General features: G+C 36.2%; 1 protein-coding gene across 13 annotated transcripts in view; it reads right to left on the bottom strand.

Annotated features, from left to right (window-relative positions):
• NOL4 (nucleolar protein 4) overlaps positions 1-17307 on the bottom strand; it is a 373271-nt gene that overhangs the window by 145987 nt on the left and 209977 nt on the right. For all 13 annotated transcript variants that reach the window (XM_051851303.2, XM_002713494.5, XM_008261193.4 and 10 more), the window contains one exon: positions 13812-14095. In XM_051851303.2, the coding sequence (XP_051707263.1) occupies positions 13812-14095 (284 nt within the window). The remainder of the gene's footprint in view (positions 1-13811; positions 14096-17307) is intronic.

Here is a 17307-nt window from a genome sequence, read left to right as displayed (position 1 = left end):
CACAAGTATTTGCCAACAATCTCAGAACTATCCATTAATTGGATTAGATGCTATGCCTCCCTGGATAGTTTGCCCTCACAGGTACTATGTGGCTCATAGAGATGACCACACAACATCAGGGAATGTGAGTAAAGTACAAAGCTGAGTTCAACACCAAGCATTATTATTTGACCAACTGCATAAATATATCACTTGAGTCAATTATAACACACTAGATTTTGTTTAAATAAAATTGATAATTCTACTTGCTCTTCATTAACAGCAGAGTTAGAAATATATGTCATTATTAGGGTTGATAAATCATTGTTATGTATCACAATCTATATTCTTCACCCTAGGGCTAGTGATTTTTTTATATCCTCTACTGCCTATCTAAAAAACTGCTGAATTCTGCCCACTGAACCTTCTAAATATTTCTCTTTTTTCATTTTTTAATTTATATAAGATGAATAAATTTCATACATACAGATTTAGGAACATACTAATACTTCCCATCTGACCCCTCCTCCTGTCTACAATCCCACCCTCCCTCCTCCTTCCTTTCTTTTAATTTCTACAATGACATGTTTTCAGTTCATTTTATAATAATAAGCTTAACTTCCACTAAGTAAATCAATGAATAGTAAGGTGAGGAAAAAACCACTATTCCTCAACAGTAGAGACAAGGGATATAAACAATAATCAAATCTCAAAATGTCAATTTTGCTCATATATATTATATTTTTTGTATTCTATTAGTTACCACAGATCAGGAAAACATATGATATTTGTCTCTTTTGGACTGGCTTATTTCAGTAAGTATAATGGTTTCCAGTTACATCCACTTTGTTGTTTTATGGCTGAGTAGTAAATATTCCAGTGTGTGTGTGTGTGTGTGTGTGTGTGTGTGTATAACACATTTTCTTCAGCCTTTTGTCCATTTATATGCATCTTGGTTGATTCTATATCTTAGCTATTGTGAATTGAGCTGCAATAAACATGGGTGTACAGACAACTCTTTCATCACTATTCCCACCTTGAAAAGTCAAGCCCTCATTCTCTACTAGTGCCCCCCCTTTCTTTGCTAAGCCATTTTGTAACAAAGATAGCAGAATTATCTATCTCAAAACATAATTTCATCAAGGTCTTCTCTTCTCCTAAATCTCAAAATGATTTCCTGTCTATTACAGAGTGAAGTCCAAACTTTGAAAGGCCATTCAAATCCTTCCTCAGTCTGTCACCCTGACTTACCTCTCCAGACTTATCCACTTCCATTCTCAACATTAGGATTACTACCTTAATTGCTCTGTTCATTAAGTTACCTCGGTTTGGAATTCCCTACTTCCCATTGCCAAGTGGTTATCTCCTTTTTAATCATTAAGAATTTACTTGAGGGGGACATTTGGCACAGCAGTTAAGTTGCCTCTTGGGACACTTGCACTGCATATCAGAGTCCTTTGAGTTCTGGCTTCCCTGTTTCTGATCCAGCTTTCTGATCCTGCTAATACACATCCTGGGAAGCATCAGGTGATAACTCAAGTAGTTGGGTTCCCTGACAACCATATGGGAGAACTGGATTGAGTTCCAGGATCCTGGTTTCAGCCTGGCCCAGCCCTGGTTGTTGTAGACATTTAAAGAGTGAATCTGTGGATGGGAAATCAAATCTGTCTCTGGCTCTTAGTTTTTCTCTCTCTCTCTTATAATTTTTTTTAAAAAAAATGTTATTTATTGGAGAGGTGGAGTTACAGGCACGACAGGGAGAGACAAAGAGAAAGGTCTTTCATCTGCTGGTTCACTCCTCAAATGGCCTCAATGGCTGGAGCTGAGCCCATCCGAAGCCAGGAGCCAGGACCTTCCTCTGGGTCTCCCACTCGGGTGCAGGGGCCCAAGCACTTGTGCCATCTTCTATTGTTTTCCTAGGCCATAGCTCTCTAGATCAGAAGAGGAGCATCCAGGACTAGAATTGGTGCCCATATGGATGCTGGCACCACAGGCAGAGGCTTGGTCCACTATGCCCCATCTTTACCTTTCAAATAAAATTAAACTAAAATAAATTAAAATTTTAAAAAATAATTAATTTAAGGATTTTCAAAGGTCTGGCTAGTAGGCCTAGAAGATACTCTCACATAAGAATTGATTTTTGTACTATAATAAAATTTATTTATGTGGCTTTCTGCTCAAATTATGAATTCTTATTAACAGATTCTTTTACCCTTTGTCCTTTTAGCATCCACACCAGGGCCTCCAAATGCTGGCAACAACTAGGGTTGGGCAGGGTCAAAACCAGAAGTCAGGACTCTATCCTGGTTTTCCCAATGCCAACAGGGACCCAAGGACCTGGGCCATCATCTGCTATCTCCAAGGAAGCACATTGGGAAGAAGCTTGATTTGAAGCAGAAGTAGAATGTGATGGCAGGCACCACAATATAGGACGTGGGCATCCCAAACAGTGGCTTAACTCACCGCACCACAATGCCCACCCTTGTGATTAGTTTTTAAAAGGTAAGCTCATTACACCTAAAGCTTTAAAGGAGACATTTTTGAAAAATGTTTTCCTCCCATTCATCATATGTAAATAAAATTATGTAGCAATTACTAATGGAAATCATGAATGACATTTTGCTACTTTAATCTGAATGGTAATAACCATGTTTATTACAAAAAGAAAAGAGTAATAGAAAAAATATCTTATAAACACAATAGAGAAAAAATACTATTAAATAAAGTGAAGTAGAGCCTTGGGAATTGACTCAAAACCCAAATACACAATACCTAGAATTTCAATTAACTCTTAAACAATAACTATCCTCCTGCTTTAGCTATTATTTGAAATATTATACTTTTGGAATATTGTTTCAGAATATTTTACCATATTAAGTAAAATATAACTGGGGCACAAATACTAAAGGAAAAATAGAAAATTAAAATGCAAAAACAAAAAAAGATACACTGGTTTTTAAGTATCTCCCTCTATTAAAATTCTAGCTTTGTTCAAATCTCATTGATTAATCATTTTAAACTATATACCAGATTTCCATCTTCTAGTCTTCTCTTTTTCTATATAGGTAGTCCATTAACATATCTGCATGAGTTTTATTTTCCTAGGTCTTCATCATCATTTCCACTCACTTCTAAGTTCTATTGTTACTAGTTCTCTATTAAAAATGTGGCCACTAGCAAATAAAAAATATTACCTAAATATTTTCAATGCAATTTCTTTAGACTTTACAGAAGTTAATGTGATTCCGTTAGTCTAGTGAGGTAATTTACATAATAATAAGCAATCAGTAAATAGTACAATCCAATGCAGCTATGCATTTTAAGCATTTGTATTCAGTGTTCAATTTTTAAATACTTTATAATGATTTTTGTTTCATGTTATTCACAATAAAACTGTGAAGTGGGTAAATATTAAATTCACAAGCACCTTAGCTTCTCAAAACATCCTATATAATGAAGCATTTATTTCTCTCCAAGGAAGAAGAAATTGGTCGTAGTATCACTACATAAGGTCACACAGAAGTGACAGGAGATTGCTAGGAACAGCAAAGAGTACAAATGATTGAACAGAACTTTAGTGTGAAGTACATTCTGTAGAATTTGGGTCAAACAAGTGTTTCTTCAAAGCTAAGAAACACAAGGATTCAGATTGCAAAGACAGGCCCTAAAACAAAAAGCTGGACTCAGTTTCCTACATAATTAAATCTCACCTTCCCTACTTCAGTTTCTATATATGTCTCCAATTGAAAGTGTCACTAATTCTGTGAATTTTCTACCATATATTTTGATTCCAACTCTTAACATTAACTCTCCTAACCACCATCAAAATTTAGGCCTCTATCATTTCATTTAAGGCTCTCTTAATTGAATCATTTATACCAATATCAAAATGCCCTACCCTTTGGCTTCTGAAATTTTTCTTATTCAGCTGTTTTCACTTTCTCCTTGGGTTTTTTTGCTCCAAAAATTCCTTTTATGCCACTTGTGCCTAGTAGGTTGATATGCTGCAGGATGATATATTTCGACTATTCCTCAGTTTGTAATCTCCTAAAATGATCTTAGCACCCACCATAACTGCAAGCAACATTTCTGATGGGGCCAGAACTGTGGTGTAGCGGGTAAAGCTGCTGCCTGCAGCGCCGACATCCCACATGAGCACCAGTTCGAGACCCGGCTGCTCCACTTCCTATCCCTCTCTCTGCTATGGCCTGGGAAACAGTGGAAGATGGCCCAAGTCCTTGGACCCTTGCACTGGCGTGGGAGACCCAGAAGAAGCTCCTGGATCCTGGCTTTGGATCAGCTCAACTCTGGCAGTTGCAGCCAATTAGAGAGTGAACTATTGGATGGAAGACACCTCTCTCTCTCTCTCTCTCTTTCTCTCTCTCTCTCTTTCTCTCTTTCTGCCTCTCCTCTCTCTGTGTAACTCTGACCCTCAAATAAATAAATAAATCTTTAAAAAGAACATTTCTATTCTAAAATATTTCAGATATTTCTCTCTCCAATATGTATAAGTATTCCACAATGCCTAAAAAACATCTTCAATAGATACTGCATATAGTGAGCCAAAGAGCTGTGAGAAAGCCCACCTGGTATCGAGCTTTGCATGCTCATCATAAATTTTACGTGTCAAAACCTGCATCTTTCAGGGCTTCTCATTCTGAATCTTGGTAAATGGAATCATCTACACAAGAAATAAAGCCAAAAATTCAAGGATCATTCTAGAATGCTCTATGCTGTGCTTCCCATATTCAATAACCCTTATGTACTTAAAAAATTATTTGAATAGGGAAGGCATTGTATGACTCCTGCATCTAACATCAGAATGCCAGTTTGAGACCCAGCTATCATTTCTGATACAACTCTCTGCTAATTCACCTGGAAAGTCAATGGTACTTGGGTCAAAGCCCAGGTACTTGGGTCTCAGCCACTCTTGTGAGAGATAAGAATGGGGTTCCAAGCTTCTGGCTTCAGCATGGCCCAGCCTCAGTTGTTGCAACCATTTGGGAGTGAGCCAGCAAATGGATGAACTCTGTCTCTTCTTCTCTATCACTTTGTCTTTCAAATAAATAAATAAAAATAACTCCTAAAATATAAAATTATTCAATACTATGCACCAGATATTAACCTGCACATATTGATTAAAATATACAAAGTATATATCATTCTTATAGACTATAATTCCTCATGGGATATTGATTTGTAATTGAGAGGCTATTTGTACTGTAGTCTATGTGAAACACACTCCCAGGAATTTGGCAGTGTATAAGCTATGGATCCATAAATATTGGTGCTACAAATGTTGTGTCAAGACAACAAAAGTAACAAACATGTTGATTTTTTTTACTCTATCTTTGCTTTCAATTCCCATTCCCATTTATATTATTCATTTTTAAAGATTTATTTATTTACTTATTTGAAAGGCAGAGTTACAGAGAGAGAGGGAGAGAGAGAGAGAGAGATCTTCCATCCACTGGTTCACTCCCTAAATGGCTGCAATGGCAAGAGCTGGGTCAGTCTAAGTCCAGGAGTAAGGAGTTTCTCCTGGGTTTCCCACATAGTTTCAGGGGCCCAAGTACTTGGGCCATCTTCTGCTGCTTTCCCAGGTGCATCAGCAGGAAGCTGGATTGGAAGTTGGGCAGCCAGGACTCAAATTCCCATATGGCATTCCAGTATCACAGCCAGCTTTTAACCAGAATACCATAATGCTGCTCTCCCATCCCATTTTTATTATTCTGTCATTATTTTCCTCCTGATTGCCACAATTGCTCTCTAACCAGTTTTCTTTTTGTCTTGTCTCCAGCCTATTCTCTGGCTATATTATTGCCAGAATAATCTACATGCAAGTAGGAGTTATTCTGATGTGGAGGATTATTTATCATAGAAGGTTAAGCATATTTTGAGCCATAGAGCTGTGAGAAGCCTAGATGGTATGGAGTTCTGTAGGGAGTGTAGCATGGTCACAACAGAGAGGATGTATGGAGGAACTAAGTATAGAGAAGCTCCATCGACAAAGACTCAGGTACATTTTAGGATTTAGTGTTGTATCCAGTAGGCAGAGTTTAGTATGACGAGGCTGTAGTCAGCTTTGAATTTTAGAAAGATTAGAGATGAAATCATCAATCAGTGAAATAAAAAATACAATTAAGAGCTTTATTCATGGAATAGACCAAGTGGAGAGAGAATTTATGATCTCAAGCACAAGAATTTTTAAATAACCCAATGGGACAAAATAAAGAGAAAAGAATTAAAAATAATGAAGAAAGTTTATACAAAATATGGACTATGATTCTATGACCAAATACTTGTATTATATATATTCCTGGAGGAGAAAAAAAGGAAAAATCTATTGAGAACGTACTAAATGATATAATTGAAAATTTCCCAGGTCTTAAAAGAGACATGGGCATCCAGATACAAGTAGCTCAAAGAACTCCAAGCAGACTCAACCAATAAAGGTCTTCTCCAAAGCATATTGTTGCCAAATTGTCAAAAGTTAAAGACAAGGAGAGAATCCTAACGACAGTAAGAGAAAAGTGTCAAGTTACGTATTAAGAAAAATCAATTATATTAACATCAGGCTACTCAGAGGAAATCCTACAGGCCAGAAGATAGTGGGATAATATATTCAAGGTCTTAAAAAAATTCCAACCAAGAATATTATATCCAACAAAGCTATCCTTTGTGGTGGAGAAATAAAATATTTTCCAGTTAAGCAAAAACAGAGAAATCACTACCACCAGATCAGCTTTACAAGAAATTCTGAAGGGTGTCCTGCATTAGAAGTAGACACCACCAAATTCACTAACAAAACAGGTAGAATCATTATCCAAACAACAAAATAACAGGTATTAGTTCTTACCTATCAATACTAACCTTCAATGAAAATAGGTTGAATTCACCAACCAAAAGATTTAGGTTGGCCAAATGAATAAAAATCCACAATCCACTATAGGCTGCCCATAGGAAACTCACTTCACAAACAAAAATATGCACAGACTAAAAGTGAAAGGTTGGAAGAAGACACATCAGACAAATGGAAACCAAACGCAAGCAGGTATAGGTATCCTGGTATCAGATAAAACAGACTTTAAATAAAAATAAAACTGTAAAAAAGAGATTAAGGGCATTATATTTTGATAAAAGGTTCAATTCAGCAAGAAGACATAACAATCAATAACATATATGCACCTGACACAGACTATCTGTGATATACACAGAAAATACTATGAGACCTAAAGGGAGAGACAATGATACAATAATAGTAGGTGACTTTAACACTCCACTATTCTCAACTAACAGATCACACAGATAAGAAATCAATAAAGATACTTCAGAGTTGAGACATACTATCAACCAAATGAACTTAACAGATAAATGTAAGGAGAAGACATTTCATATAACAGCTAAAAATACACATATTTTTCATCAGCACATGAAACATTTTCTAGGATAGACTGCATAGTAGGCCACAAATCAAATCTCAGAAAATTTAAAAAGACTGAAATCATACCATGTATCTTCACAGATCATAAAGGAATGAAACTAGAAATCAACAACAAGAAGAACAACAGAACATTCATAAATACTTAGAAATTAAACAACATGCTACTGATCATTGAAGGTAGATAATTGAAGAAATTAAAATGGAAATCAAAGACTTTCTTGAAATAAATTAAAATGACAACACAACATATCAAAACCTGTGGGATGCAACAAAATTGGTATGAAGAGGGAAGTTTATCGCATTAAATGTACATTAAAAAGAGAAATATTTCAAAGATCTAATGATGCATCTTGAAGAAATAAGAATAAATAAAACCCCAAATCAGCAGGAGGGGAGAAGTAAAAAAGATCACAGCATAAATAATCAACATTGAAACTAAAAACAGTACAAAAGGTCAATAAAACAAAAAGTTGTTTTTTTGAGAAGATAAACAAAATAGACAAACTTTTAGCCAGACTAACAAAAAATAAGATTGAAAACTCAAATAAATAAAATTAGATGAAACAGGAGTCATTACAACTGGCACCACTGAAATACAAAGAATCATAAAACACTACTATGAAGAATTATATGCAAATGAATTGGAACACCTTGAAGAAATGCATAAATTCCTGGATTCATATAACCTACCAAGATTAATAAAGATATAAACAATCTAAACAGGCCCATAACATACAATGAGACTGAAATCATAATCAAAAGTCTTCCATCAAGGACAAGTAATGTACCTGGCTTTACTACTGAATTCTACAAGACATTCAAAGGGGAATTAACTCCAATATTCTTCAAGTTAACTATTCCAAAATATTGAACAGGATAGAATTCTGCCAAACTCTTTTTATGAGGTCAGCATTGCTTTGATACTAAAACCAAAAACACTCCACAAAAAAAAGTATAGATCTATATTCTTTTGGGGGGGATTTTTTTAACTTTTATTTAATAAATATAAATTTCCAAAGTACAGCTTTTGGATTACAGTGGCTCCATCCCCCCCCCCCCCCATAACTTCTCTCCCACCCGCAACCTTCCCATCTCCTGCTCCCTCTCCGGAATGGGATGTTGTGAATTTTCTTTTTCTTTTTTTTTTTCTTTTTTTGCTTTCAAACTTTTATTTAATGAATATAAATTTCCAAAGTACAGAATATGGATTACAATGGCTTCCCCCCCACAACGTCCCTCCCACCCGCAACCCTCCCCTTTCCCACTCCCTCTCCCCTTCCATTCACATCAAGATTCATTTTCGTTTCTCTTTATATAGAGAAGATCAGTTTAGCATACATTAAGTAAAGATTTCAACAGTTTGCTCCCATACAGAAACATAAAGTGAAAAATACTGTTTGAGTACTAGTTATAGCATTCAATCTCAATGTACAGCACACTAAGGACAAAGATCCTACATGAGGAGTAAGTGCACAGTGACTCCTGTTGTTGACTTAACAAATTGACACTCTTGTTTATGGCATCAGTAATCACCCTAGGCTCTTGTCATGAGCTGCCAAGGCTATGGAAGCCCCCTGAGTTCACTGACTCTGATAATTTTTAGACAAGGTCATGGTCAAAGTGGAAGTTCTTTCCTCCCTTCAGAGAAAGGTCCCTCCTTCTTTGATGACCCATTCTTTCCACTGGGATCTCACTCGCAGAGATCTTTCATTTAGGTTTTTTTTTTCCCCCAGAGTGTCTTGGCTTTCCATGCCTGAAATACTCTCATGGGCTTTTCAGCCGGATCTGCATGCCTTAAGGGCTGATTCTGAGGCCAGAATGCTGTTTAGGACATCTGCCATTCTATGGGTCTGCTGTGTATCTCACTTCCCATGTTGGATCATTCTCTCCCTTTTTTCTTCTATCTGCTAGTATTTGCAGACACTATTCTTGTTTATGTGATCCCTTTGGTTCTTAGTCCTATCATTATGATCAATTGTGAACAGAAATTGATCACTGGGACTAGTGAGATGGCATTGGTACATGCCACCTTGATGGGATTGAATTGGAATCCCCTGGTATGTTTCTAACTCTACCGTTTGAGGTAAGTCAGCTTGAGCATGTCCCGAATTGCACATCTTCCCTCTCTTATTCCCACTCTTACATTTAACAGTGATCACTTTTCAGTTAAGTTTCAGCACTTAAGAAGAATTGTGTATTGATTACAGTATTCAACCAAAAGTATTAAGTAGAACAAACAAAAAAAATACTAATAGGGATAACATATCAAGTTGCTCATCAACAGTCAGGATGAGGGCTGATCAATGTAATACTTTATCCATTTTAGTATTTTTTTTGTTCTAGTACCATTGATTGAACTGTAATCAACACACAATTATTCCTAGGTGTTTAAATTTTAACTGAAAAGTGATCCCTGTTAGGAATTTGGAAAACATTATGCTGAGTGTAATAAGCCAATCCCAAAGGGACAAATACCACTTGTTCTCCTTGATAGGTGACAACTAACTGAGCACCAAAAAGGAAACCTGTTAAAGTGAAATGAACACTATGAGAAATGGTGACTTGATCAGCCCTCACCCTTACTGTTGATAGATCTATATTCTTAATGAACACAGATGCAAAGATTATCCACAAAATATTTGCAAAATGAATATAAAAAAGATCATACATCATGATCAAGAGAGATTAAAGAAATGCAAGGGTGGTTCAACATTCACTTATCAATAAATGTCATAAATCACATAAAAAGAATGAAGAACAAAAACTACTTAGTAATCTCAATAGATGCAGAACTAGCATTTGATAAGATGCAACACTCCCTCATGATAAAAACCTTCTAGAAATTATGTATAGAAGGAACATTCCTAAAAATTATAAAGGCTATATTTCACAAACCAATAGCCAATATCATACTGATTGGGGAAAAGCTGAGCCTTTCTCTTCAGATCTGGAACAAGACAAGGATGTCCACTTTTACTACGCTTACTCAATATAGTACTGGAAGATTTAACAAGAGCAGTTAGGGAGGAGAAAAAAATAAAGGACATCACAATTGCAAAAGAGGTTCTCAAATTATACATGTTTGCAGATGGCATGATGTTCTACATGGAAAAATCTAAATATCCTTTGAAAAAGTTGTTAGAATCCGTAAATTAATTCAGTAAAGTTGCAGGTTATAAAATAGACATATAAAAAAGTATTTTTGTATGCTAATGATGAACTCACAAAAAGAGAAATCAAGAAAGAAATCCCATTCACATTAACCACAAAAAATAAAATATTTAGGAATAAACTTAACCAAAGAAGTGAAAGATCTCTACAATGACAATTATCAAACACTGGTGAAAGAAATCATCACGAACACAAAAAATAGAAAGATATTCCTTGTTCATGGATCAGAATAATCAATAACATTAAAATGTCTATACTACCTAAAGAAATCTACAGATTCAATGCAATCCCTACCAAAATAGCAAAATATCAATACACCTTCTCTATCTGCATTCCAGGTCCTCAGAGCATAGAAGTGGACATTTTCAGAATAAAACATGGTAATCTAAAACTTCCTACAGAGCTGAAGACACTTCATTAGGAAACCCGTTTTGATTAATATTTCAATAAATATAGTATTTCTTACTTTGGCATCTTTTAAAAATTTTACTTATTTTATTTGAAAGATAAAGCAAGAGGGCCAGTGCTGTGGCTGATTTGGCTAATCCTCCGCCTGTGGCGCAGGCATCCCATATGGGCGCCAGGTTCTAGTTCCGGTTGCTCCTCTTCCAGTCCAGCTCTCTGCTGTGGCCTGGGAGGGCAGTGGAGGATGGCCCAAGTGCTTGGGCCCTGCACCCATATGGGAGACCAGGAAGGGGCACCTGGCTTCAGATCGGCACAGTGCCGGCCGTGGTAGCCATTTGGGGAGTGAACCAACGGAAGGAAGACCTTTTTCTGTCTCTCTCTCTCACTGTCTATAACTCTACCTGTCAAATAATAATAATAATAAGAAGAAGATAAAGCAAGAGACAGAAAGACAGAGCTCCCATCCACTGGTTCACTCTCCAAATGCCCCTAACAGTCAAGGGTCCAGGCTGAAACTGGGAGCTGAGAACTCAGTATGGGTCTCTCATGTGGGTGGCAGGAACCCAACTATTCCAGCCATCACCTGCTGCCTCCCGGGGTGCACATAAGAAGGAGGCTGGCATCAGAAGCCAGAGCCTGCATTCAAACCAAGATACTCTAATATGGGAAGCAGGCATCACAATCAGCATTTTAAAGTCTGAGCTGAATGCCTGTCCCTTACTTGGACTATAATGCCCCTTCAGCCAATTTTTAATATATCGTGCAATATTAACTAAAATTCTCCTGCTTCACATTTCATTTCTAGGTTTATTCTATGAGTGTCAAATATTTAATGTTACTTTGCTTTTTAATTTGAGAAACAAAGACACAAGGAAAGTTCCTATCCATTGGTTTACTCCCCAAATGCCTACAACATCTGAGACTGGGCCAAGCCAAGGTCAAGAGCCCTGTGCTCAACGTGCATTTCCCACAAACACAGCAAGAACCCAGATACTTGGGCCAGCACCTGCTACCTCTCTGGGTCCACATCAGCAGGAACCTTAGATGGCGTGCTGGAGCTGGGACTCAAATCCAGCCACTCTGACTGGGACGTGGGTATCTTAACCTGTATGTTAACCACTAGGGCAAACAAATGTCCCACTAGTCCCTTTATGAAAGAATGAATAAATAATCTCTTTTGATTCTGCTTCCAATGAGCTACAAAAACTGTTTTCACTAATTCAGTTATTTTCTATTTTCCTCTTTGTTGTCCATCAAAGCATTATCCATTCTCCTTGAGAGGTAGACTTTGCTTAGCTTCTATAACCTGTGCATACCCTTCTGGCTTCATTCTGCCTCTCTGCTGCTCCTCAGTTGGCTCTGGGAGCAGTTCATCCTTTACCAAAGCATTAATTCCGTGCCTTGGGGGTATATCTTTCTCCCAGTGCCCATCTCTCATCTCAACACTCACATACAGCCCAAACAATCCATATTTCTCCTAACTCTCTTAACTCCATCACATTTAATGTATGCAAGAATGTGTTTTAATGAGCCTAGTTCCTAGGATAATGTTGAATAAGGGGATAAAGAAGAAGTGAGCAAATCATTGGATAATCTTAAGAAAAAGCTCAACAGACACTAGCATTAAAAGTAAGTTTCACGGTAATTGAAGTGTGATGAAAACAGGGTTATGTGGAGGCCAGGGAAACTTAAGGGTCATTTTATTCTGAGATCATAACCAGTGATTCAGATCATGACAGTGAATCTAAAATATGTGGTTGTGAGATTCAGCTTGAAAACCATTGAAGAGGATATTTGTACATTTAGCACAGCAAAAGTTGAAGTGGCTTCCCTGAGGCAGAAATACTTAAGTGTCTGATAATGTTAGTGACTTGCTCAAAAGAGGATAAAACAACATCCCCTCAGGCAAGCAAGAAGATTTAAATTGAGTCAATTTAGGAAGCACAGTGCCTCAGCAAATGCAGAAATTAATCCAGATTAAGACGTTTTGCTTTTAGAAACTATGTCAAAAGACTGTTCAACAACTCTAACTTGGAGAGAGGGATGAAGGAAGGGAGTTAATATGTATATTCCATAAAAGTTTTCAAATGTTCCAAAGTATAACTTCAAAAATTATAGGACAAAGTTCTTGGTATGTGCTATTTCAAACTAGTAGAAATTTAAGTTTATATTTTTTGAATTAAATCAGTTGGGAATGGGGAGGTTATAATTTCTTCTAATAAAAAGAATCAAAAGGACAATGATATACATGAAATGTGTATCTGTCTTTTGAATTATGTCTCCAAAAACCTATTTAATCTGCAAATTTCATTCAGGACACTGACACTTAGCAGTTCTCCAGTGTTCATGAAGTAAATTACTGACTGAAGTCCCCAAGTCTCTAAAGCAAACTGGAGAGTTTAATTGAAACTTCATTGCCATACTCCCTTACCTCATACAGAGAAATAGGACCATGATCTTTTAATAGACCAAACTTGTGTACTGAAACTGAAACCTCCACATCTGTGTTCAACAAATTCCCAGAGACAGACCCATAAATAGATCGTATACGTGAAAAACATTAAATGAGATTCTGTACATTAAAAAGTCATGGACATCTTTAAGAAGCAATCTATTTTGTTCACTGTTACTCCTGAAACTGTATTTTATGGATACACAGTACACATGCTTATAAGTTTCTTGGCAATGTATTACTGGACAATATTTTAAATATTTTTTGGACAATAATCTGCACTTCATTATTATGTAGGGATTTCTTTGTGATCTTCATGACCAAATTAAGCATTCTCTGGAAATTGTAATGTGATCTTACCTTGCTTCCATTTTCTCTCGCCTCTCGTTCCATCTTGAGGTCAGAAATTAGAAGATTCTTGTATTTGTTTTTTCCATTACTGCTGGGATCATCTATTCTGTATTCCGAAGTCAACTGTGCAGAGAGAGGACTGTCACTCAGGTTCAGTGGCTGCTCATCCTGCTCCAGCCCAGTTTTGCCATCACTGTTGGAGTCTCCCATCTCCCTGCTGTGCGTTCCCCCTGAAGCAATGGAACTGGGCCCCAGAGTCTCATTGCCATTAAAGCTCTCTGCAGCAGAATCATCTGTTGGCAAGAAAATTTTATATTTTAATTTTAATTAATATGCTATTCAGTTTCAGCTTCAACTAGCATTTATGTTGCTCCTATTATGTGTATGGTATTGTGCCACCTAATGTTACACATACTGTCATTTAATCCAAGCAACAAACTTGTGAATCATTGGTTATTGTCTTCAATCTGGCAGACACATTCAAGCCCAAGAAGTGAAATAAAATAATGTGAACAAGATAAAATAGAGAAACTGTGCAATCTCAAGAGGAAGGAAATTTAAGCAAAGGAATCATTGCCAATTATATTGCTAATAGCTTTTGTTTTTCCAGTGAGGATATCCGTTTCTCTGAAAGTTCTCTGATCAAAAGCATCACCTACCCTGCGAACAAGAATGGTACATTGCAACAAGTTATATGAGTTAACACTTATTCAAAACACTAACCTCTGATTTAGCTGTTACATTTCCACAACTTTTAAACCTAAGGAATTTAATCACTGTGTATAGGTAAAAATACATTTATATGTGTTAATAGTAAAAATTAAGAAATGATATAAATGATCAAATATATGATTGGATTAGTAAAGATTGGAATGGTTATATTATGTAGCTATTCATTATTCTATTTTAGAATATAGGGAAACAAGAGTCATGAAGTTTTAAATGGAAAAAGTTAGTCAGTATGGCTAATATGGCTCAATTTTATAAAAGGAAAACACCTAGACAAAAAATTTACATAAAACAATAACCATTTATTTTCCTTAGTTAATTTCATCTTTACTCATATAAGAATTTCTAATTTTAAAATACTTTGTAGACAAAGTAGTTGAATTGTTTCCTTTAATTAAAGCTTATTAAACCACATATATATGAATGAATAATAGGATCTGTTCAATGCATGTGACTTCTTTATTTATTAATATTATCAATTAGATATTATGTTCGTGGAATGCAATGAAATATTTAATGCCCTGTAATCAATTATATTCATGGAAATGAATATTTAAATTCAGAAGGAGTGATATAATTCACCTGTTAATTCATTTAGTCAACAAACATTTATTAAATATCCACACTGTGAACAATATAAGGTTAAATATTTGTCTTATAGAGACTCTGCCTTCATTGGGTTTACAGATAATTAAGAGTCAGAAAAATAAATAAGCAGCTAAAATATAGAGTCAAAACTCTGTGATGCAGTACAAGAGACAAAGATGCCAGAGAAGGCTTCCTAAGTTGACTTCCAAAGAGGGGTGAGCTTGCACCAGTGGAAGAAGTTCAGGGAGAGTTTTCCCTACAGAGGGACTAGCATGTGCTAAGTCACTGGTATGCACAGGATGAGAAGAGTTTATAAAGTGTGAAATGTCACAAAGAAAAGGAAGAAAGTTGAGTCTGGAAAGGAAGGAAGAGAACAGATCCAGCATTGTTTTATAAAACAAAAGGCTTGTCCTTTGTTCTGAGAACAAGCAGAAGTGATTTTAATTTCTTGTGGGAAAAAATTATAATTTGAAGAGATTACCCTGATTTTAATGAGGAGAATGACATGCAGGGAACAACTGGTAGCAGTGAAAACAAGTTGAAAGACTGAGAATTCATCTACATCTGCATCTTTGAAAGATCCGGCTGAAGCAGTGACAGGTAGTAAAAGAGGGGACAAGTAGAGAAATTGCAAGAACAGGAAAGGCAAGTGGTAATGGGACAGACTAGTATTCAAGATGAAGTCCAGGACTACCGTAAAAAAATTAAAAGAAAAGCATAAACCTTAATTCCCTATAAAAATCTTTTCAAATAATTTTCTGAAGTCATTTTGTGAATAAAGATAAAACATGTTCCAATGGAAAAACTTATTAATTTACTTTTTCATACACCAGTTCAATAAAAGAGTTCATGAGGAAAAATATGCAGGAAAACTTGGGAAACTGAACAGAAACTATGACATAGTGAAGTAGGCAGCCATACAGGCTAAAATTGATTAGGTTTGTGAGCTGGAAGACCACGCCTTCGCCACGCCCCTGTGTGACATCAGGCTCTACCTGATACTCCCACTACACCCCAATGTGACATCAGGCTCTACCATACCGGAGCGCCCACCTGGCCACAAGCCACTCCCTTGTGGAAAATATATATAAAAAGGCAGGGAGTGTCGCAAAAGGCTCTTGGTCTCTGCGTTGCTGTCGGTGATAAGCAGTGGATAGCAGCTCAAGGCACTTGCTGCACGTGGCTTTGGCCTGCTTTCTGAGTGGTATTGACGCTGCCCTAGTTTCCAGACTTTCCCCTCTCTCCTACCGGAACTAAAGCCTTCACTTCCCTAGATACCTACCACACTAAATAAAGGCTTAAAACATACCATGCTGCCTTGTCTATCTGTGCCAGTATTTAGAATTCTTCTCTAAATATTAGGCAAGAACCCTCTCAGGCTTATTAATATTAGAGATTTATTAATAAGCCGTGGTGAAATCATATGGCACCCCAAATTCTGGTAGCACATGTGGCACCCTAGATAGCACTTCTGGGGAACTCTAAGGGGGCCACATTTCAGTGTAGATTTTAGGGGGTCATGTCTGATTTCAATAGCACTTTCTATAGATTTGAATTTGAGAAATCCAGAACATTCTTTCGGCGGTGGAAGTTTAGCGTTTCTGAAACAAAAATTAGAGAACTTATTTGTATAATTTGGAAAATTGTGCCTTTCTTTCATGTTTACTCAAATCTTTAAAGTATGAAGGGGAATTTCTGCTTTTTTAAAAAATTATTTCTTTCAAAGAAATTTCAAGAAACCGGAATGTGACACTCGAATCTAATGAAGAAAATGTATTTAACATGCAAGACTAGAATCATTAAAAAATAATAAACATTGCATGTAAGAAAGCTTTGTAAAATACAAATATCTTTAAACACAGGTTATATTTTAAAATCAAAGATACATTAGTATGAACAAATCCAATTTCTATTATAATTGAAAATTAAACATGTTTTATCTTTTTTTATCTGAAACCCTCATAGCTATATCAGGTAAACAGGTTATCATTGATTCATTTTCAGATAAGATAAACATTAAGAAAGTCCTGAATAAATATTGTATATTTATAATTTTGGTATAAACAATGAGAGAAATATTTTTAGACTGTGTAGTTCATTCCAGATGTTACCAAGGTAACTAAATTCAGCAGCTTTACATATTCCATTCCTGACTAAATCCGTAGATTTTAGGACAAATAATTTACTA

This window comes from Oryctolagus cuniculus, chromosome 10, assembly GCF_964237555.1.
Source record: "Oryctolagus cuniculus chromosome 10, mOryCun1.1, whole genome shotgun sequence".
NCBI classification, from domain to species: Eukaryota; Metazoa; Chordata; class Mammalia; order Lagomorpha; family Leporidae; genus Oryctolagus; species Oryctolagus cuniculus.
The sequence above is the reverse complement of the archived record's forward strand: the minus strand, read 5'-3'. Positions and strand labels throughout refer to the sequence as shown.